This window comes from Lipotes vexillifer, unplaced genomic scaffold (assembly GCF_000442215.2).
Source record: "Lipotes vexillifer unplaced genomic scaffold, Lipotes_vexillifer_v1.1 scaffold1602, whole genome shotgun sequence".
Classification (NCBI taxonomy): domain Eukaryota; kingdom Metazoa; phylum Chordata; class Mammalia; order Artiodactyla; family Lipotidae; genus Lipotes; species Lipotes vexillifer.
Window position 1 is genome coordinate 560,477 of NW_006796449.1, and position 22,703 is coordinate 583,179.

The 22,703-nt window shown below is 35.2% G+C and overlaps 1 protein-coding gene across 2 annotated transcripts in view; it reads right to left on the reverse strand.

Moving 5' to 3' along the window:
* EPHA3 (EPH receptor A3) overlaps window positions 1-22,703 on the reverse strand; it is a 372,025-nt gene that overhangs the window by 118,672 nt on the left and 230,650 nt on the right. For both annotated transcript variants that reach the window (XM_007468624.1, XM_007468625.1), the window contains exons 4-5: window positions 8,494-8,649; window positions 7,472-7,807 (exon numbers count right to left, since the gene is read on the reverse strand). In XM_007468624.1, coding sequence (XP_007468686.1) covers window positions 7,472-7,807; window positions 8,494-8,649 — 492 coding nt within the window. The remainder of the gene's footprint in view (window positions 1-7,471; window positions 7,808-8,493; window positions 8,650-22,703) is intronic.

The window sequence follows — 22,703 nt, forward strand, 5'->3', positions numbered from 1 at the left end:
TCTTTCCCTTCATATTTTTGTATCTGACTTAATTTACAGAAAATGGTTAATTTATTCATTATTGTAGATAAGAACTATATTATAGATAGAAACTGACGGTAAACAGAACATCCATTTGTTTTTGCCAAAGGGACATCATGGAATAATTGACAAAAGTTGACTGATATCTGCAGATAAGATCATAATATGGACAATGCTAATGTCCTGATTTTGATAAATGTATTGAGGTTATGTAAGAGAGTGGCATTGCTTTAGGAAGTTCGCACTGAAGAATTTAGGAGTAAAGGGGCATAATATCTGCAATTTACACTCAAATGGTTCAGAAATAAATAATATCTCTATAGAGAAGGCAATGGGGGAGAGTATGATAAAGCGAATGTAGTAAAATGTTAATTTTTAGGAAATCTGGCTTAAGGTATATACACATATTGTATACTATGGTACTATTTGCAACACTTTCATATATGTGAACAAATTAAATTTTATGATAAAAACTGTACACATATATGCAGAACTCCAATAGGGTAAATTGAAAGAGGAGGGACAGGTCCATTTACTCTAGGGAAGTATAGGGGTCAGGATAATCTTCATAGAGGAAAAAATAAGTTTAAGTGGAACTAGAAAAAAATATCAAACATGTGCATGCCTGGATCAAAAATTTCAAGGATTAGGGGTATGTTGAAAAAGGAAATACTGGAGTGATACCAGGACCCAGAGAACGGAGGGACACCTTTTTCAACTATTATAAATTGAGAGAAACAGAGTGGCATTTACCTAAGTGTCATGCTAAAGTTGTTTATTTGATTGTAAGACTGCGAGGCAAAAGAATTCTAGGACTGATGGTACTTCAATGTCAACTATCTGGCAATCAAGAATGTAAGTAGGAAAAGACCAAAAATTTCTAAAACTTCTTGTTTGTTTGAATGTATGGCTCAAAATTTTTTAAATGTCATTATAGACTTGAAAATTATAATTGCAGATGATACGAATACTCATTTACATCCAATTATGTCATTCTTTCACTATAATTCAGGCATTCACATGTGAAGAATTATACTTATTGACACTGTTCCCTGCTCTTTTCAAGATTAAGCTTCTTAAAACAGATTGAATGAAGTTACTCTTCCACTCAATACATGTATTTCCATCCAATATCCCACTATCTAACATACCAGTTGCTTGGTCTTCCTTGCATATCCAACCTGATTTCCTGTTACCCTTTAACAAGATCCATCTCCTCTTCTCAGCCTACCCTTCCTACTACCCAGGAAACTCAATTCCAATATTGTAATATATATACACTTCCTTTTCTTTACTCCTATCTGATTTATTCCTATTTTTCAAAGTACATCTAAACTCTTTTTTCCAAAGGTTTCCCTAAAATCCTTCAACCACCACTTCTTAACTCATTTAATTACATAGTGTCTTCTGCAAGTTTATATGATTTGTATAACTTAAAAGAAACCTATACTCCTATCATAAGTTCTTGCATGGCTGGAGCATATATTACATGAACATAAAAGGAGCACTGAAATATACTTGTTGATCCATTAACCCTTTTTACAAATATCTCAGTGGAAAGAAGTTGCTAAGCAGTATGATATTTTGACTTTACTAATTCACTTAAGTTCCAATTGCTTTTTATTTTGGAATCTCAACATAATTAAAAGAGGATTATTATAATTCTTGGTATTATTTATTTATAAATGTTATGACTAAGAACCTTAAAATCTAACACTAAGTGTGGAGAAAAAGTATGAAGATCTGAAACAATTCAAAGGAAAAATCAGTAGCATGTGAGCACTTCTTAAATGCAGAATATGAACCAAAGATGATTCCAAGTGTCAGAATCTGGTAAACTGAGGAAAGCGGTGGTCTCATTGGGTAGGGAGAAAAAAAAATAAGGAGAGAAAGTGGTTTGAGGGAGAATGTTTTCTTTTTCGGATGGTGGACATTTCCAATAATCAATCACTCATTCATTCAATAAACTTTTGAGTGAATACAAGGTTCTAGAAAGCCTTGTTCTAAGTCTGAGAACCACAAATGTGAACATCAGACAAGGTCCAGGCCCTTATGAAATCCACACTCTTCCTAACAATTGTATTCATTTTAACAAAAAGGTACAAATAGGATATTATAACTGGTTCTCAGAAGGGCACTTCTGTACAGTGAGAACAGAAACCAGACTGCACTATGAATGAGAGAACAAAGAGAGAAGTAAGGATTACTTTATGAAAACATCTAATCTTAGACTGAAAATTAGGAGAAAAATAAGATGAAATCATGAAGAGTCAAACAATTTGTAATATGCATACGTGTGTGTATTTAGCGTGTGTGTATTGTTGTTGCTTTTATTTAATTATTTGTAACTTCCTCTAAGATGAATAAAAGCCTATGCAACAGAAAAGGCAAAGAAAAAGAGCCAGGAGGGTGTATGTCTAAGATGCTAGAAGGGGAAGAGATTTTCTCGACAGCCCACTCTTTAGAGTCAGGAGTCAATGGGAGTTAGTGAGTACAAACAGGAGGAATAAGATTTAGAAAAGCCAGTGAGATAGCATTTTCCTTTCCCTCCTAAACTTTATGGTCTTAATAAGTTAGGAGGGTGTAAGAGGAAAAAGCACACTCCTGTGTGTCTCCTCTATGCAATACTTCACTTCCGGTCACCAAATATGTGGGGTTTTCCTCACACCAAGCAATTCTGCAAAACCAGCTGGGTGTCCTACGATTTAATTCAAGTCTGATACTAGCTTCCTGGAGTTAGCATCAGATCCCACAGGTTAGGGCTCAGTCCCATAAGACTTCCCCAAACCCCCCTTCAGATACTAATCTCAAGTCCAGGTTGTTATCTGTGCTTCTGACCCAACAGGTATAAATCGGAGGTTCCCATGATCCCCTCTTAATGTTCAATTAATTTACTAGAGCAGCTCACAGAACTTACGAAAACATTTTACTTACTAGATTTACAGTTTATTATGTAAAAGAATGCAACTCGGAAACAGACAGATGAAGAGATGAATAGGGCAAGGTACTGGGCAGAGAATTTCCATGCTTTCTCCAGACTTGTTGCCTACCAGTGCATCTACCCAAAAGCTCTCTGAACCATGTCCTTTGAGCTTTTAAGGAGGCTTCATTACATAGGCGTGATTGATTACATCGTTGACCACTGATGATTAAACTCTATCTCCAGCCCCTCCACCCTACCCAGAGGGGAGGCTGAGGAGTGGAGGGGCTAAAAGTTCTAATCACATGGTTTGTTTCCCTGCCACCATCCTTAGGGGCTTTCCAAAGATCATTTCATTAACATAAACTCAAATGTGATTGAAAGGGGTTGTTATGAATAACAAAATACCCATTATTGCTCTTATCACTTAGGAAATTCTAAGAGTTTTAGGAGCTCTGTGCCATAAACTGGGACCAAGACCAAATATATATTTCTTATTATAAATCACAGTATCACAGAGGGAAAATCATCTGTGTAAAATGAGGGAGTAAAGGATAAGATTAATTATGGGGAAGAGTGGAGATGATAAAGAAGATCTCTTGCAGAATACCCCGAAGAAACCCTGTGATAAATGACTGAGAAGCAAGGACCAAGTTTATTGTAGATGGCATAGGGTACAGTAGATTTTCCCAGCAAAGCCCCCCTCTGTCTCCAAGGCAGCATTTCTTTTTGTAGCTATATGGCATGAATCATAGGATGGCAGAAAGAACACAAGAATAGAAGTTGAAAGTGGAGCTGGAGTTGGAAGACATAAGTAGAAATTTGATCTCTTGATAAAAAGTTGAAAAAACTTCTTGGATCTCAGTTTCTGTAAAATGGGTGTGGGGTGGATCTCAAAACTTGAAAGCCCATATATTCTCTACTAGTGCCCCCTCTTCTTGCCTGAGATTGTTACGTGCTATAGGATAGTGGAGAAAGGGCAGATTCTATGATGGAAGTTGAGAATAAACAGGGACAAATATTCCACTAGTGGAATGATTTTTCCAGAACTGAAAGGTAAACATACTCATTCAAAGAAGAAAACAAAAAGTAGCAATTTACCCCAAGATATAACTTCACAGATTTTTGTTCTGCAATCTGCAATTCTTTCTGTACATGTTTGACTGATGGATTCATGGATACAATCTTTACGTACAGACCATGTTTTTTATCTCACTGACATACTTTGTGAAAGTATTAAGGGCTGGGAACTAACACCCAAATTCACAACATAATCCTCCACAATTTAGAAGGTGCCTTATCGTGTGGTCATCACGTGGCTTTTACAATGTAATCAAGAGAAAAATCAACAAATTCAATCTCACAAACTAAATTAAAAGGGACACATTCACATTTCCCCTTTATAGCCGTGTCAGAGATAGAGAGGAAGGAGGAATTTAAACACCAGGCATCGTATCTGTCATAGCCATATCTTTCTAGACGTCGGAAGCTCATTTCTCAAGGCTACCAGTCCATTAACCTTCACAAGAGCAAAAATAAAGCAAAACAATGAAACACTGTGGAGAAATGGCATTGCTTCTGATCTTGCTTATATATCTTACCATGGGGATTTGAAGATGGACAAAGACCTCTACCTCCCCAGTCACAAAAATGATACAGACTCCCTGAGATAAATATATAAAATGCCTCATGGTGCATGTTGTAGACATATTTGTGATTTTTCTGAAAAATGAGAGTGGGGTTAGGAAGAGTAGCTGATATCATCCCTGCTGAATCTCTGTCTTTCCCTGTGATTTGTAACTGGGAGGGCCAAAGCATCAACTCCATTTATTTTTTTAAAGTCTTGGCCTGCTCTTGGTTGCCACTTTACCTAGATTCATTCACTGTATATATCTGGAACTATTAGTTTCTTGATAAATGCACTGTCAGAAAGCCAGAGGTCAATGATAAGATAGGAAATAAGGAGCTCTTGCTTGTTTTTATATACTTCTGTTTGACTTAGGAGATAATTATAACACAGATTGATGCTCTTGTTTTAAACAAGGTAGTAAATCAGAGTGAAATATGGGATTTGGGAAAGCCATTTGCCACATAATTATAACTTCTTAAAATTCTTGTGTTCATTGAATATGAGAAGCTATAATCATGTGATACATAGCAATAGCATTACTCATCTTTTTTTTTTTTTTTCCTCTCATGGAAGACAGTTAAATAAACCTAAGTTACAAAACTTTAAATATTATTAACTACAAAGTTTAAATATCATTCACTAAAGCAAAACAAAAGCATATGTTGCTTGGTCTGAGATCTAGCTTTAAGTGGGAGAGATTACAGATTCAGTAAGCAAGATTAAAATAATGATTCAGTGCACTTCATTAAAAAGTCTTGTCTTTTCCATAAATAAACTTTATCACCATGAGACAATGTAAAATTATAAAAATTTCATCAAGAAATTGTGGGAACAAAGAAAAGTGGGAACAAAGGAGGGATGTGGAATTAGAAAGACACATTTAAACATGGACTCTGCCAGGGGCTATATTCAAAATATCTGTCAACTGGCATGGTAGGGACATGGAGCCCTCAAGTTGGAAAAGTTCCCCCACAGGGATCTGGAGACCACTCGAGTGCCAGGATTTACCCTTTTGGTTGCTGGATTATGGGAAGAAGGGGGACCTGACAGATTGGTCTGAAGACTCCTTTCGTGCCAAGATTTATCCTTTTGATTGCTAGATTATGGGGAAGGAAGTGGGGGGCTTGATATACTGGGTTTAGGGGGCTACCTAGGGTACTTGAGGAATTAACCAGTACAGATGCATTTCTATACTCACCTTCAGAAGTAACTTTGTCTGCTTCTAACCAGTATGCAAATAAGTACAAAACTTTACCAACCAGCAGAGTCATACTTGTGCATACTTGGTGAATATTAGCCCTAATGACACCTATTAGTTTTGCACCCTTGGTAGTTTAACTAACCTCCCTGAGTCAGCCAAGTGAAAGAAAGAAAGTGGTGAATTTCCTGGCTAGATATTTGGCTGCTCTAAGACCTCTTCCAGCTGATAGAATTTAGTCATCTCTCCTTTCTCTTTTCTTCTGACATCCAGTATTCATATCCTCAAAGAAAAGAGCAAGTCCCGCTAGAGAGCAGAGGAACTTCCATAATTTAAACTAAATGTAGAAAAGAAGCTGAGTTTACACTCAATACTAACTTCCAACTCAAGGTTAGCTCTCCTGGGAGCAGATGTGGGAGTCTGTAGTTCTAGCTGAAGTATTTTCAGGGGCCCATCCTGTCTCTTCCTTTTCTCCCTTTTTGGCTCCAATGTTTATTTTCTTGGGTATAAATTATAAAATAATATCTCTGAACTGAATTGTTTGAAATGTAACCCTAATTATGGTATCTTGTAGCAACAGTTATGCACAATAAATATCTATCAGCTTAATTTTGCACAGCTTTGTTGATTAGAAAACTGTTTTTTACTCATTCATCACAGTTATCACCTTGGAAAAATGATTGTCTTATTTCAAAGGGATATCACTGGCATGTCTCTGTATATACTCTGCAAAGTGTAATTCTTCTATATGTTTGAGAGAATCACAACTAAAACCCTATGAATAATTCTGGACACCACACTGTAAAAAAAAAACGTAGTAAAAAATATCACAAGAATTATCAGAGAACCGAAAAACAAATAGATTTAAGGGGTGACTGAAAAACACAGGATTTGCTAACAGTAAAGAAAAGAGAAATGTTGTGGATGCAAGATAAAGAAAGGTGAGAAGTTTATTTAAAATTTCTATTCCATATTAAAGGCCCTTTGCTTACAATCTGGCAACACAGTATTTTCTTTTTAATTAGGAAAAGATTGTCAGTGGAAAATACAGTTGATGAAATCACCATAAAATTTATATCTGGAAATTTTAAAGATCAGTGATTCCAACTGTTTTCCACCAAGACCTCTTTTTACTAAGCTTCTCCTCAATTCCATATTTTCAATTTTTAAATACAAATTGTATCTATTAAATAAAATGTGTTTCTTTTCTTTTTTTTTAATTAATCAGAGAGTTTTAACTATCTGAGCTACACTACCCAGAGCTTCTGGGGAGCATAAAATAACTGAATAACTATACACAAAATTTGATATAATTGTAACTAAGGTAAAGACATTTATAGTTTTAAATATCGTACATAACCTTTTCCAAGCTAGATTCAATGTCTGTTAAGTTCTTGAAAATACAGAAATGCTGCAAGGAGCCCCATAAGTACTACCTCCAGAGCCCCAGATGATTAAAGATTTCAAATTGGGAAGCAATGGATTAAACTAGCTTAAAATCATCTAACAAATATGATTTATTCTCATTGAAGAATTAAATTGAGCTATTTAATGTACCATAACTGTCTAAAAGTAATAAAAAAGAATAACCTGGGGCTCTTTCAAATTTTTTTTTTTTCCTACCCTTTCTTCCACTCTTTCTGTGAAAACTATTACTTGGCTCTGAGATGGCAGGAGTAGGAAGCACCCAGCATGTACTCACCAGCCTGGTTAGTTGTGATGCTGACTGCAGCAAACTGTCTTGGTGGTGAGCTCAGCTCTGACACCCCATTAATGGCATCAATCTCAAAGGTGTAGTTAGTGTGTGCCAGGAGGTCTGTCACTGTCACCGTGGTGTTGGTGAGTCCATACTGTCGAGGGAGGAAGCGGACATTTGGGCTGCATGGCTCACACTGTTTTACATTCCACCCACATTTTTTACATATGATGTTGAAGGTAACATCTTTCCGGCCTCCTGGGTCCAGGGGCCAACTCCAGTCCAGGATAACCGAGGTCTCATTTATATTAGATATAACATTTCTCGGTGCAGATGGAGGTCCTGCAAAGTAGTTCAACAAAGATTAATGAGCCTCACTTCTGTTTTCTACTACAAGGGAAATAGATAATTTACAGTGGAACTGAAAGAGGTAAATAACCATCTTGTCTTTATTATATACTTTTAATTCGTCCTCAGAGGATCCATGAGACTATAGACACATGGATTCAAGAGTGCTGTTCTCCCCGAGCTATGAATGGGGGGAGTTTTGACTCCAGGTTGAAGATGCATTCACAAAGTCCAACAAAGGAATTTACCACTAAATTCAATACCCTTGTGAATAGTTATGAAGACTTTAGTATTAGTTTTATAAATCTTAGTTCTTTTTCCCTATGACCTATGACCAACATATAACAAGAGGGAATAGAAAAGTAAAAATACAAATCCCATGCCTAAACCTCCCCTACCCTGTCAAAATTATGCAAGACCTAAAACAAGATACAGAAAATTTTCTTTCCTTCTGGGTGTCCTGTTGCAGGAAGTGCTTTAAAAACTAATTCATTTTGCGTGATAAATGTTGCATTTGTGGTGAGGCAAGCATGGACAGTGAAGCAGAGAAAGCTTTTAATTTGCACATGAAGAGCAGAAGGAAATGGGCCAAATGCTTTAAAAAAAAAAACACACAATAAGAAGAAGAAAAAAGGAAATAAAACAAACATGGAGGCATGGGTTGCAGCAAAACTACTCACGGGTACAAGCCATGGATGGAGGGTCTTTGTCTGCTCGGAAGTAATTATTCTCACACCTGCAGTTCACTGAACCATCTTCGTGAGTAGAACTGTGAGGTGGGCACTTAGCACACTGCACATTACCACCCGAAGGCTTGTAGAAACCTGGTCGACAAGCTACAAACAAAATGACTCTTTTAAGATTTTGTGATAATTTTGAAAATATATTCTTGAAAATACATAAAACAGATTTCAGGAGGCTAGGGTATGCATTCATTATGAATAAAATCTATTTCCTTCTCCCAGAATTCATAGAAGCAAATAATGTGGCCCAATGTACTTTCTCCACATATACGTTTGTATTTGCACCAAATGTTAAGGGGGAAAAAAAACCCCACAAGATTTAGATTATTTTGGCACTAGAGTGTGATGAAATTTCCATCTCATGTTTTCACAGCTTTACTTGGCATTGGACTATTTGTGGAGAAAATAAAGCAAAGCCATGTCATCATGCAGCCATTCCCTTTTTAAACATGATGCAATGTGTACAGTCTCTGCAGTTAGTACTTAATATAGTACCTACTTGTTTTCTCATTAGTTTTTGTGTGAACAACTTTATCCCAACAAATTGCAAGCAACTGAAGAAAGAAGTCACGGCTTTGTCTATATTTTAAGATTCTTGATACATGGTTCTCCTGAGCTATGATATTTTGTTTGCCCTTGACAGTGTCATTCCCTAACTTCTCTGGTAATGGCCTAAAAGAAAGGTCTTAATTTATTTCCTTGTCTGTATCTCAAATACACAGGGAGGTATAATTTCTATTTAAACTGATATACTTGTGAATTATTACGAGATTAACGCTTTTAAAAATAACTATGATATCTTCTTTCTTTCCGGTTGTATCTCTGAATGACATGGTTTTTTTTTAAGCCCAATGAACAGGTTACCAGATATTATTTCAGCTGCCCATTTAATATTCACTATCTATTTACAGCTTTTACAGAAATGTCTCCATTATAGTATTTTCATCTAATCTGATATAAAATTTAAAATGCTGTACTGTTTTATTTGGTCCATTTCCATAATTACCGTGAGAACTGAAATCATAGTGAAAACCCTAACAAAAGTCCCTTGACATTCCTTTGAGGAAGGAATTCAGGATCTTAAATTTTTAAGTTTCTTTGGAAGCCAATAATTGGAAGCCAATAATTTCTTAAGTCTCTAAAACTCAACTTCAAAGCTACATTGAGATTTGATGTCTTAAACCACTTAGAGACTAGACCCTACAGACTATGTTTATCACTGAATTCCAAAATTTTTTTATATCAACTTCATATTGTGAATAACAGGTTATTTGCATTCAAATAAAACCTGTGTGAATAAATCTTAACTTTTATAATCACTAAGTGTATTTTAAAAGATAACACACTGTATCTATAATAGTGTATCTTCCTACTGAACATTTCTTGGGAGATAACACTCCCAAGGAAAATACATTGACAAGACCAACAATTAGAATAACTTAAAATGATAGTAATCATTAATCTAGTCTTGCTGTTTTCAAGTTCCTACTAAGAATGGCTGCTCAATGACCATATTACATTAAATTGAACAACTTTTGGTACCATACTGAGAGCCAGTCAATAAATTCTATTGCCCTAACCAAACTTGGATTAGGATTATAAACTTTTGAACATTGTCGTTAAGCACTGGTTAGAAAGGTCCACTCATATCTCATGTCATATTGCCTCAGGGGGAAACGGTATAAAGTATAAACAAGCTATGCACTTAACTTCTGGTTTCAATTTAGCTCATTATTGAGTGCCTTTAAATTTGCAAGAGGGCATTGCTGAGTCTTTAAAAGATTAAGTTGCAGTGTTCCAATGTACTTTGTTATTTTGTTTGCTTGTAAATTTATCTCTGTGTTTTTATTTCAGGCTTTTATAGTTTTTACAACATTAGGTATAAAGGTATTCACTGAACACTCAATCACTTTTTGTTAATACTATAAACAGCTATACTATGTGATACTTAAAGACAAGATAGTCATACAATCACTTAGCTACAGCACCACAGCACAGAATTTCTGATAGTATTGAAAGTAGCTATAGTTATTAAGCCTAGAAGTTAAGAATGTGACTTCAACTAGCAACCAGACTTTAATTATGAATAAATAATAACCTTAGAGATGAGAAGAGTAAAAGATAGGTAGGCACATATACATGCAGTTTAATAAATATCTGTCAATCATCTACTTTTGTTTAGTCTCCTCGTTAGTCTTAAAGATACAAATGTCCCTAATTCTGTCCATCCCAAAAAGGCCCTTGAAATTTGAAAGCAGGCAACAGAAATTTAACACAGGCCACATGGAGCAAGCACTCCATTCTGATTGATCTGTTGGAAGAAATACACAGAAGGACTCCCATTTGAGAAAGATTAAGACAGAGTTGGCCTGTAAGAAGCATAATTAAATACACAAATAGATCAACATGAAAAGACAAACTGTTAACTAGAGGAATGTGGTGGGTACTGTTGGTTACATACTCAATATCTCAGTCCTGTTTCCTGTTTGCTAATAGAATCCTGATTTTGTTCAGAACTGCATCCTGCCAAGTACTCCCTAACTCAGATAATTGCAAATAGGGGTGGATGGCCAAAGTTATGGCCAAAGAGATGGCAAAAGAGATAAAAACAGAACTCTGATGAAAGTCTTTGGGATACCTTGCATTGATTATGAGCGTAATGACTTACAGGAGACACTAAGTTAAAGGCCAAGAAAATCAGAGAGATGTGTACCCTGCTCTTGTTGACCCAGCAAGCACCAATCTCAGGATTTCTTAACCATTTTTTTTTTTTTTTTTGCCGTACGCGGGTCTCTCACTGTTGTGGCCTCTCCCGTTGCAGAGCACAGGCTCCAGACGCGCAGACTCAGCGGCCATGGCTCACGGGCCTAGCCACTCCGCAGCATGTGGGATCTTCCCGGACCGGGGCACGAACCCGTGTCCCCTGCATCGGCAGGTGGACTCTCAACCACTGCACCACCAGGGAAGCCCAGGATTTCTTATAATGTCAGAAAAGTAACACCTTGTTTGTTTAAGTCACTGTAGTCAAGTTTTCTTTTACTTGCAGCAGAAAGCATTTCTAAATGATAAAAAAGACAAAGAGAATTCAGTTGAGATGTATTAATTATATAGAATAGCTTAATGGAGCTAAAAAGATCCTAAGAAAACCCAGTGGTCAGTTTGTGTGTTTTACGTCTGAAAATCCAGGATGTTAGGTGACACACAGTCAGGGACAGACTCTACTCTGCATCTTCTGGCACCTGGTAGCTAGCGGATAGGATTTAATCATCAATTAACAGATATTCATTGAATGCTAACTCTATCCTGAGTACAATGCTAGTTTCTATGGTAATATCCTAAATTTGGTCGACACTTTTACTCTTTATAAAGGACTTTCAAATATACCATCTTGGGCTTCCCTGGTGGCGCAGTGGTTGAGAGTCCGCCTGCCGATGCAGCGGACACGGGTTCGTGCTCTGGTCCGGGAAGATCCCACATGCGGCAAAGCAGCTGGGCCCGTGAGCCATATACCATCTCAATTAAATCTCACAACAGTTCTATTGAAATAATCAAGGTAGATATTAATTTTCTTATTTTACAGAATGAACAATTGAAGCACGAACAGAATGCCCAAGATAAGAAAGAAATTCATAGTCTGAATAAGCAAGAAAATTTCTGCTTTTAATTTTATGTAAATCACTCATTGAAAGCAAATTATTTTCCTACCAATTCTAAGCTGTTGGCATGACACTGAAGAATAGTCATCTAAAAAGTTTAATGCAACACATTTAATTAAACACATGCAAGTCTTTTTTCATCTATTCCTAGTTAAGACACCATTTCAGAAAGGCTGATGTTCTCTTGTATTCTCCAGGATTTTCTATCTATTTGAGGTGTAACATTGTTATGGGCAGATGAGCAATTGAACTTTTGTTGGAAGGGCAGAGGTTGTCTGTCAACTTTAAGAATAGGGTGACCCCACTATATGTGGGAGCCATACAAGTAAACTTTCTTTTTCTTGATACAAACAGAATCTCTAAATCCTCGACTCATATTGTTCAACAAATTTGAGAATATGACTGAAAAGTTTGTATTCACTAATAAAATTATTATACTGGTAAGAAACATTATCTTTAAATGTATAAGGGGAAATTCTTTATATATTTACTTCAAACTTTTTCCCACCAATAAATAATCTCCCTCCCTTGCAATAAATCATCTTGTACTGAAATACCTATCCTTTTGTTATACCTCTTCATTCTTAAAAAAATCCTCATGGAAAAATTTGAAACTCTACCTCTATGGGGCATTAGTACTTGTGTTTTATTATCTTTGCTTATGGTAGCAGAAGCAATGATTGTAATTTAAAAGTATCTCCTTCCCTTCCTTGAATATAAAACTGCTAATATAACAATGTGCACATTTCTCTCCTTATGCATTACATTAGAGAATGAGAAGGTTCAGCATACGAAAAGTAAAACCCACGTAAGAAGTAGAAAGTAGATATGTTAATGTGTTTTCTTACTTAAAGGAAGTCTTTGTCAACTTATTACAGAATATCAAAGAACAGAGAACATGCAAGAAAGGTAAACAAATTAATACTAATTCAGGTTTATCCAGCTTTAAGTTAAAAAAAACAAAACAAACAAACTTCTGCTACATACTTAAGGCCTTCCCTGTGTTGGCCAGCTAGAAAGCAATACTTAACTAAGGTGGAAATGCACATACTAAAAGCCTGCTGCCAAAATGACAGAATTCTGATTTACATCTTTCCTCCCATAACCCAGTAGTACATGTTCTTGTCAGTCAAACACTGGTAGAATTATTCATAGATTTCTACCTCAGGGTAGTAAAACCAAAGAGTGATTAAACAGTGTAAGATATTTTAAGTGGAGGCAAACTGCTGCCCCTTTTTGGGTCCCAGAGACGTTTTATCCCCTTGCCGTAATGGAGATTTTTGAACTAGTTAATTGTGGCAGGAGCTCTGGACTTTGAATAAGCAAAGTATGAATGATACACGAAACTAAATTAGCCATTAAAAATGGGATGTAGCACCTCCTCAAATCCTACTGGATATCATCATAGATTTACTAGGAATCAGACTCGTTCATGTAATGTTTGGATTTCATTTATTCACCTTCAAAAACCAAACATGTACTGATCTCCTAAGATGACCTAGACATTTTATTGTGTCCAGTCACAGTGATAAAATTCACAATCCTAGCTTTAAACAGGAGACCAATTAATTCCATATGGTGCCATTATTTTAGAAATGGATCTTCTCACTTGAGAATGTAAGTGCTAAGACACTTTGCAACACAAGATTTTTAAGTATTCTTCACCAAGAAATTCCCTAATTTCACTTCTCTATATCCCAACTCTTGAAGGTTTTCAGCATCTTACAGGAAGACCACTAGACTGGGAAAGAGGAAACGTAGGTTTTGATCTAGGTTTTTCTACTAAATAGGTATTATCTCAAAGTCACTGACCAGGTGTCTTCCAGTTTTTATAAGGTAGTTGGGATAGTGACTTCCTCTTCTAAAATAAGTCTGAAGATTCATTTTTAGTTATTATTATCTGTTCCCAGGTTAGATCCTGAGCAATATAGAGACACGAGTTTTTTCCTATTCATTTTGCATGCTCTGTGTCCAGCACATTGCCCAGCACCTAGCAGTTGATGAAATACATTTTTTGATGAAATACATTTTTTAAATGAATAATTAACTTGTAACCAATTGTCCTCTCTGGATTTCAATTTCTTCATTTATCAAATGATGGTTATCGACTATCTTGTCTCTTAATACTCTTCAGTCTAGACACTTTAAAAGGTTAATGCTTCATGTACCAAAATTTGTAGGATTCCTAGAACTTTCTAAGTAGAAAAAAATTGAAAAAGCATCTTCACTTTCATCCGTGCTTTAAGGATTAAAATTAGCCATTGAAATTACAAAACCACATAGGGCAACAAGACAAAGAAAAAAGGCTCTCTTCTGATTTAAAAGGAATATACTTGAATCAAGAAAAGACAGGTTTTTGCCCTTCTCAGTGTTTTTCTATATCAGAGCAGTATATATTCAAAGGGTATGTGGATTTCATGATTGGATGGATTGAATGATAAATTCACTGTCAAGCAAATAATTCCCTATTATTATATTTTCATCTTACCCAGTAGCATATAAAACTATATTTCATTATATTCTTCCTTTTATGTATATTTCAGATAGAGTAGAATGTTTAAAAGCTGGGAAATCTTATAGGGATAAATAAAAAATTAAAATATTGATATTAATTATTATTTTTTAAAATGTAGGAAGGTGTGATTTTCTTTTTCTCTTTTAACAGTAAGGAAAACTAGCACAATACTGAAAATACAATTTAAAAGACAAAACATTTTCCTTCTGTTAGTCTGAAGTGAGGTTTTATTTGTCTTTTTCTTGTTAAATCTACCTTTTAGTTCCTCTATTTTAAGTGCCCAGTTAGTGAGAGTAGGCATGTTCATTTACTAAGCGAACCCCAAAACTTATTGAAAAAACCCCAGGATGGGCCACAGTAGAACAAAATCGAAGAAGCTCTTGTCAAATGTTAATTTTCTATTGAGAACATTAAACATATGAATAAAATAATAGAAGGAAGCCAAAATAATACCAATTTGTAATAAGTGAATTAGAAATATTTTGGGAATCTGCTGATTCCATATTTATAAAGAGGTAAAAATAAAACAGGAACTAAATACTATGGGTCAGTAGTGGGATAAAATAACAATCTACCAGCTTTGGAAAAATATAAAGAAAAAAGTATGAAATAGGGAGTATTATGAGCACTACCTATACAATGAATAATAATTATAAAAAAGCTTCCAGATAGAATCTTGGCCTCGTTCCCAAAACACATAGCACACTTTTCCTCTAAGATGTAATTGATGGGCTTGAGTTATGCTGATACAGAGAATGGGTAAAGTTACCATAGTGAAAGGAAAACAAGTGCACTTAGTAAACCATGGTGGCTACTGTTGAAAGAAAGTAGACAGCTTTTCAATTGCAAAGTGAATTTTGTGTCCAGTTGACTAATGTGGTTGACTTTTAAGAGAAAACATGGTCCTAATTAAGGGTTAAAAGGCTCATTTCAATTTGAATTAACTTTAAATTAAAAAATAAAGCTGTTGGTAAATAGGGTCCTTTTAGTATTCAGACCTGAGCTCTATACACACAGGGCTATATTATCAAATCCCAGCCATAAACACAAACTAATGACCAGAAGCAGCACTGACTAAACAGATGATTTCCTGGCCTTGCAATTCCAGGCCTGACAGGGTCTATTTGCCAGTACAAGGTCAAAGCAACTGTTTATTCCCAAAATGAGCTGTACTCCACAATCTTACAGGAACTCTATTCTTTGCCATTTGAATAGAGGTACAATGCTTTGAGGCAAGGCAGAGGCATTTCAATACACTGGTAGTGGCTATGTTCAGTCATTAAACCCTGCCTGCAATGTGCAGCATTTACAAAGTGATCAAGTGTTTCCTTCTTCTGTTCCTTCACTGTTCAATAAAAAAGGCCTAAGGCAAAATGCCACCATACTATTACACACAACAGAATCAATCACAATCTAGTGTGGCTCAAAGATAGCTTAGTAACAAGACTTGATTGCATTTGTTGTTGTTCCATCAGATTTAGTAAGACAGGTGCCAGTAACACTGAAATATGTTCAATGCATGTTCACCACCAAGAGAAGGTCAAAAGAGACCCTGGTCCTAAGGATGATGTGTTTTGCCAGCTTTTCAGTTTCAAGGAAGAACGGTGTGCTTTAGGAGTGGGACTAGTTGAGTTTTTCTACTCTTAATTATCAATGCCCAGAGAATGAGACCCATTAATAAAATTTACAGATTCATAGAAACATGTATGTTATGAGCAGGTAAATACTAAAACCGGGAGGAGGGGAGGTGAGGGAGGGAGGGAGGGAGGGGGAGAGAGAGAGAGAGAGAGAGAGAGAGACCGAGAATGAAAGAGAGAATCATTTTTATGGGATATTATTGTGGTGAACATAAAATGCATAGGACCCAAATCTATACTCAGAATATATTGAGAGACAGCCTGGAAAAGCTTTTGAGAATAGTGCCAGAAGTTTTCTTTAGAGCAGAATAGCATTGGAATGTTTAAGAAAACCATTCCTCGGAAGGGATTTTGGAGGAGGTAAATCACTTCCATGTCAAAATAAGCCCTACTATGGATTAGCATTTTCCAGACTACACTGGAAATATAGCTAGAGCTTGGAGAGGTCAGCAGTCCAATACTCACCTTTATAAGTCAATTTTGGGAGAACAGAATTGCCATCATAGATTCATAGTCACCCAGATTAGAGTTTGAGATACAAGTCATGAAAACTTCAGATGCTATTTCCAAGGATCTATTGTACATGAATGCATAAACAACCGGGTCCTTTGTATGTTTATATGCACAAAGATATATGAACAATGCTATTTATAATATTGGCAAATTAGAAAGAATATAATGCCTCAAATTAGAAAGGTGGTTAAACTATGCTATGTTCATACAATTCCATATATAAATTATGCTATTCTCATACATTTATGAGACACATTATGTCTCACTCAGAAAGATGCTCATTTTATGGTAAAAAAGCAAAATAAAACAATGTGTATGCAATCCTTTTATTGTTTATATTTTTTTCTTATTAACATATCACTTATCTAATGAAAAACTTAAAAATATTAAAGTCTTAGAATTATAAAGATTACACATACACACACAAAAGAATCAAAACACTATAGTTAATGAACATAGTGTGTGTGTGTGTGTGTGTGTGTGTGTGTGTGTAATTTGACCTTTAGGAGCATATCACGTAAAGTGCAAAACTAAATGTGTACTATATATGGGGCCTAAATCTACACATCTATATTACTCTCTCTCACTCTCTTTTCCTCCACACACACACACACACACACACACACACACACACACACACACACACACACACACACACACACACACACACACACACACACACACACACACACACACACACACACACACACACACACACACACACACACACACACACACACACACACACACACACACACACACACACCCCACGGTTTTGATTAGCTCTTGCTTCTATTATACTGGTCAAGGAGTTTCATTTTTCTTCCTCTCTCTCTTCTTTAAAAAAGCAACATAGGAGAAAATTATGGTTGATTGCAAATGTTGATAGCCCCACTAATGTGAATTTCACACTTTTGATCTCAAGTAATTCTATCTCCACTTGGGAAAATTTACATAGAAAATAGCACAATTTTTAAAATCCAGGATTTAAATTAAAACCTATAAAAGGTGGAAAACTCAGAGGAAAAGAATTCTGTAAACACTGCAAGACACATTGCAAAAATATTTGCTCTCTTAGCTACACTGTTAATGATCCACTCTCTAAAAAAAAAAAGAGAGCCATCTAGAATTTTGTGGAATGATGACATTATTGTATTTAAATCAGCTTTATATTTAGGCAAGTTTATTTTTAAATAATGTCATTTTCTATTCTGAGGAAATACGTCTGCAACTTTCAAATGTATATCTTAACAATTCTTATAATCCTATCACCTTTCCATTCCATTTTTATTGTTAAATTTATGAAAATGACTATTTGATAATATTCTGGTTTGAAAGCAAATGGATTTAAAATAAACCTCTAATGTGTCTTTTATACACTGAGCATTCACTTTATGATCACAAAATATTACCAACTAGGAGAAGTCTGCAATTTAAAAGTATTCAATATTTGCTTTGAGTTACTTCATGGCTAACAGCAATGTATAAGGTAATATAGAAAAAAAATGAGCTAATATAATTCTAGGGTCTCTTTTAATTTATTTTTATGCTTTTGGGAAATACTTGCTCCAAAATAGAAAGGGGATTAATATTCAAAGCATTGTGAAATTCACTCCCTTAAATGTGTAAGAATGGATTTCACAAGGAAAATATAAAAACTATTAAATTAGATGCCCATTGGATCAGCACAATCATTAGCTGAATGAGTGTTTCAAAAAACCTTAAACCAATCATTTATTTTGAAACTATTAAGGAAGACACAAACATTCATAATTGTGTAGAACAGTATGTTTATAAATTTGAATTTCACCTAAAATTAATTCCATCCTATTTAAGAAAAAAAAAAATTTCTATTTGCATAGGAAGGGCAGTTGCCACAGAAATAGAGAGCAGTCTTTAATGGTGTTATGAAAATAAAGTGCAACAGGCTTGAATACCTTAAAATGGTTAATTTCTAAATATAGAGATGAACATTTTTTTCATAGTTATGACTATTATCCTAGAACATTACATTCAACTTGGAAGACAGATGCATTGCAACAAAAAGACTAAAAAGGTTAAATCCATCTGAGAGGAGGAGAGAATTAAAGGGCAGAAAGAATGGGACAAAATATAGAGGCAATATTAAAATGCATTGCTTACAGTTGGCAAATATATACCACTCTTTTGATACAAATAACTGGGACACAAGAGTTTGGAACATAAGGAGTAAAAACAACAGCAGGAAGATGTCTGCTGCTTTCATTCACTCTGTTCATCTCAACTTCAGATTTGTTAAGCTGTGCTCAGTGTTGCTATCCTTGAAGTAGTGGGAGGGGAGAGAGAGAGAGAGAGACAGAGAGAGAGAGAGAGAGAGAGAGAGAGAGAGGATGGAAGGACAGAGAGAGGAGGGAGTGGGAGGGAAAAAAGAATGGGTGTGTCTTTGTGTGTGCTAAAATAGCCACATGTAGTGTGTGTGTCTTGTCTGCAGCAGGTGTGTGTGTTTCTCTAATTTAGACCACTGTATGCATTCTAAAAGTGTTTCTTCAGGACAGAGATCATTACATTCCACCCACTCTCTGGAGTAACTGTTTAAGATTTTGTTAACTGACTTCGGAAATTCATTCAAGATAACTGTTTGTCTTCTTATATTCTGCAAAGTTAGGGGTTTAGATCTTGTACATGAGGCTAGAGAGGTGAGGGATTGGGAAGGAAATTGGGCATTGAGTCATATCTTATCCCAGCAGCCTTTGAAAAGCCAGGCAGATTGCATTACCTGCTTGCATCACCTTCCCCAGATCTAGCTACCTGAAGAGAACACCTCACCTCTTTGTAATATAATAAATACCATTTACTGAATATCTCCTCCATGTCAAGCCCTACACTTCTGTATCATCTCTGCACTTACAAAAACCATGGGAGACAGGTATTATCTGTTTTTCCTGAGGAGATGATTGAAGTTTAATGATATTAAGTGCATTAGCTGCTTACCCCACTATTTTAAATGTTGTAACCAGAAATTATACCCAAGTCTGAGGGATTGCTAGACACAGATATGTATGTGTTTTTGTTTCCATTGTCTTCCATCATGTAAAACTTAAAAGTGATAACTAATAAAGAACTGACAATGGATCCATCACCCTAAAATTAATGTAACAAACTTATATAGTATGACTATAAAAATATTAGACAGATCTTACTGGCACAAGGAAAATAGATTACCTCATTTTCTTGCAGTAACCGTTTGCCAATAGTAATTTTTGTCAACAATATCTCAAGCCTACGTCTAGCAAGATGAATGGCTCTGATGGAAGGAAATTCTATTCATAATGAACAGAAAATGCTTAACTGTTGTAGGTCTGTTAGAAAGGTATTTGTGAGCTAGACTTCTGTGCAGGGGAATCTGCCTGCTTTTCATAGATTGGATTTTCTACTTTCTCTTTGTTACCAGCTGAAACAAGGAACTTTATTTTGTAGTGGGGGAAAAGCATACCATAAACAGTTTCTAATCAAAAACAAAAAGGGCTAATGCAATTTCACTTTACGGTGTAATTTATTAGTCTGTTAGACATAGAGAATTCTCAAGTAGCCTAGGAAAATACAGTATTCAACTTTATATATCATATAGGTGTTTTTCACTAAAAAGTTACATTGTATTTGGAGTTCTTCAAAGTATCTACTGAAGAGCAAATAGGATACTAACAAGAGTTAAACAAAATAGCAACTTTCCCAAGACTGGGGGAGATTTGATGCACTTCAGAAGAGGTGCTTAGATCAGACAGAAAAAGACAAATATCATATGATATCACCTACATGTGGAATCTAAAAAAAAAAAATGACACAAATGAACTTATTGACAAAACAGAAATAGAAAGGGGATAGCTGGGGTGGTGGGGAGAGATTAAATTAGGAGTTTGGGATTGACATATACAGACTACTGTATAAAAAATAGGTAAAAAAGTAAATCCTTGTTAGGACCTACTATCTTGTAACAATCTATAACAGAAAAGAATCTGAAAAAGAACACATATATATATATGTATAACTGAACTCCTTTACTGTACACTTGAAATTAACACAACATGTAAATTAACTATACTTCAATAAAAAACAAATAAAAATTAAAAAAAAAAGATGCCTAGAAAAGGCCTTAGCACTTGCCCCAATCTGTACTTGTCACTCTGATTATATATTCAGCACAACTAAGTAACAACTGATTTTAAAACCAATAAATTTTTTATTAATTAGGATCAGAAAATAGCACATTTAAAATGCCTTAACATAATTTATAACCTCGGGATCCATACAATTTTCCTTCTGAGAAATCTTGGTTCACAGTACTTTCAATTTATTTGATGATAATATAGTAGGAAGCTATATCTTAAAAAAGGAGAATGAACTGTGTGACTACATAAATTTAATTTCATGTTCAGTAATATCTGAAATAATCCAAACTCATGGTCCAGTTCTCATTTTTGATTGCCTTCACATTTAACCATGTGTGTGCTTATAGGACTGAGAAAATTGCCACTACCTGAAATCCTTTTTTCAAAACTGCGCTTAACTCAGTTGACAAGTGATATATCTCGCAAGGCAATAGAGTTACTAGACCTCCATATAAACTACATGCTGAAGGTATGACCCTGTTTTTATAAAACACATGTATAAAAAACATTTTACTCTTTAAAACTCAACTCCTATTATATTACTGTGGTGTGACAGCTAAGATAATGAGCACCTAGAATGCTTGGCTCATGAAAAGTGATGAACAAATGCAGTAAATTTTGAGAGAATAATGGAAGCTTTCTCCTTCTCTCTATAGCAGTGTCCCATTATAATATTTCCCATGCCCAATTACTAGGTTTAACCAATCCTAAACATCTTAGTAGACCAAATTTCCCTTTAAAGAATCAGTCTCATGCAATGAATCAATCATGAAGCTCCATAATGCAAAAATAGGAGGAAGACAAGACAATTTAAAAATATATTTGTATGTGTTCCATTAGGTGCTAAATGCAGAATATATAATATATGTAAGATATACATAATATAAAATCTTATATATATGATTAATGATAAATCATAAATCATATTTTAAAACTAGAAATAAAGAAGACTAGGCGTCTCCCCAGTTTCTCCTAAACATTTCTTTTAAAGAAATTCTTCAATTACATTTAAGCAACTATCTCCAGGATAAAAAAAATATATATGAGGTCTATTTACTGAAGAAACTTAATTTCCTGAATGAACATATTAGCCTAGAAGAGAAAAGGTGTATGCGAATTTCCAATTGAGTAATAATAATGATTACAATATGTACACCATCTAACCTTAAAAGTGAAATCTATCATCTTCTATGATATGTACAAAGCACTAAAGGATGTAGGTGTTATGTAAAAGACAGAAGCAAAAAGTGGAAGGCAGAGCATTCTAGGGTGAAAGCCTAGAGGCAGGAAGGAGTTTTAATAGTTTATGAAAGTGAAAGAAAAAAGAGAGTATAGCTGAAACTGAGAGGATACATGGGTCTCAAATCATTCTGGGGAGGCACGCAGACCTATCAGGCCCTTATATTAAGGGCTTGTTTTTACACAGTAAGTGGTGCGGGAGGTCGTTGAAAGGTTTTATGCTAGGGTACACCACAGTCAGATTTACATTTCAAACAGCTCATTCTTGCTCCTTTGGCGAAAACGCAACGAACTGAGTCAAGAATGGGGCAGACAAGATGCTACCGAAATAATTCAGATTAGAGATGATATGACATAGATAGAAAAATAGTTATGGGCATAGAAAGACGTGAATTCATTTGAGATACATTATGTAGGAAATGTTGATAGCTCTTGGAAAGAG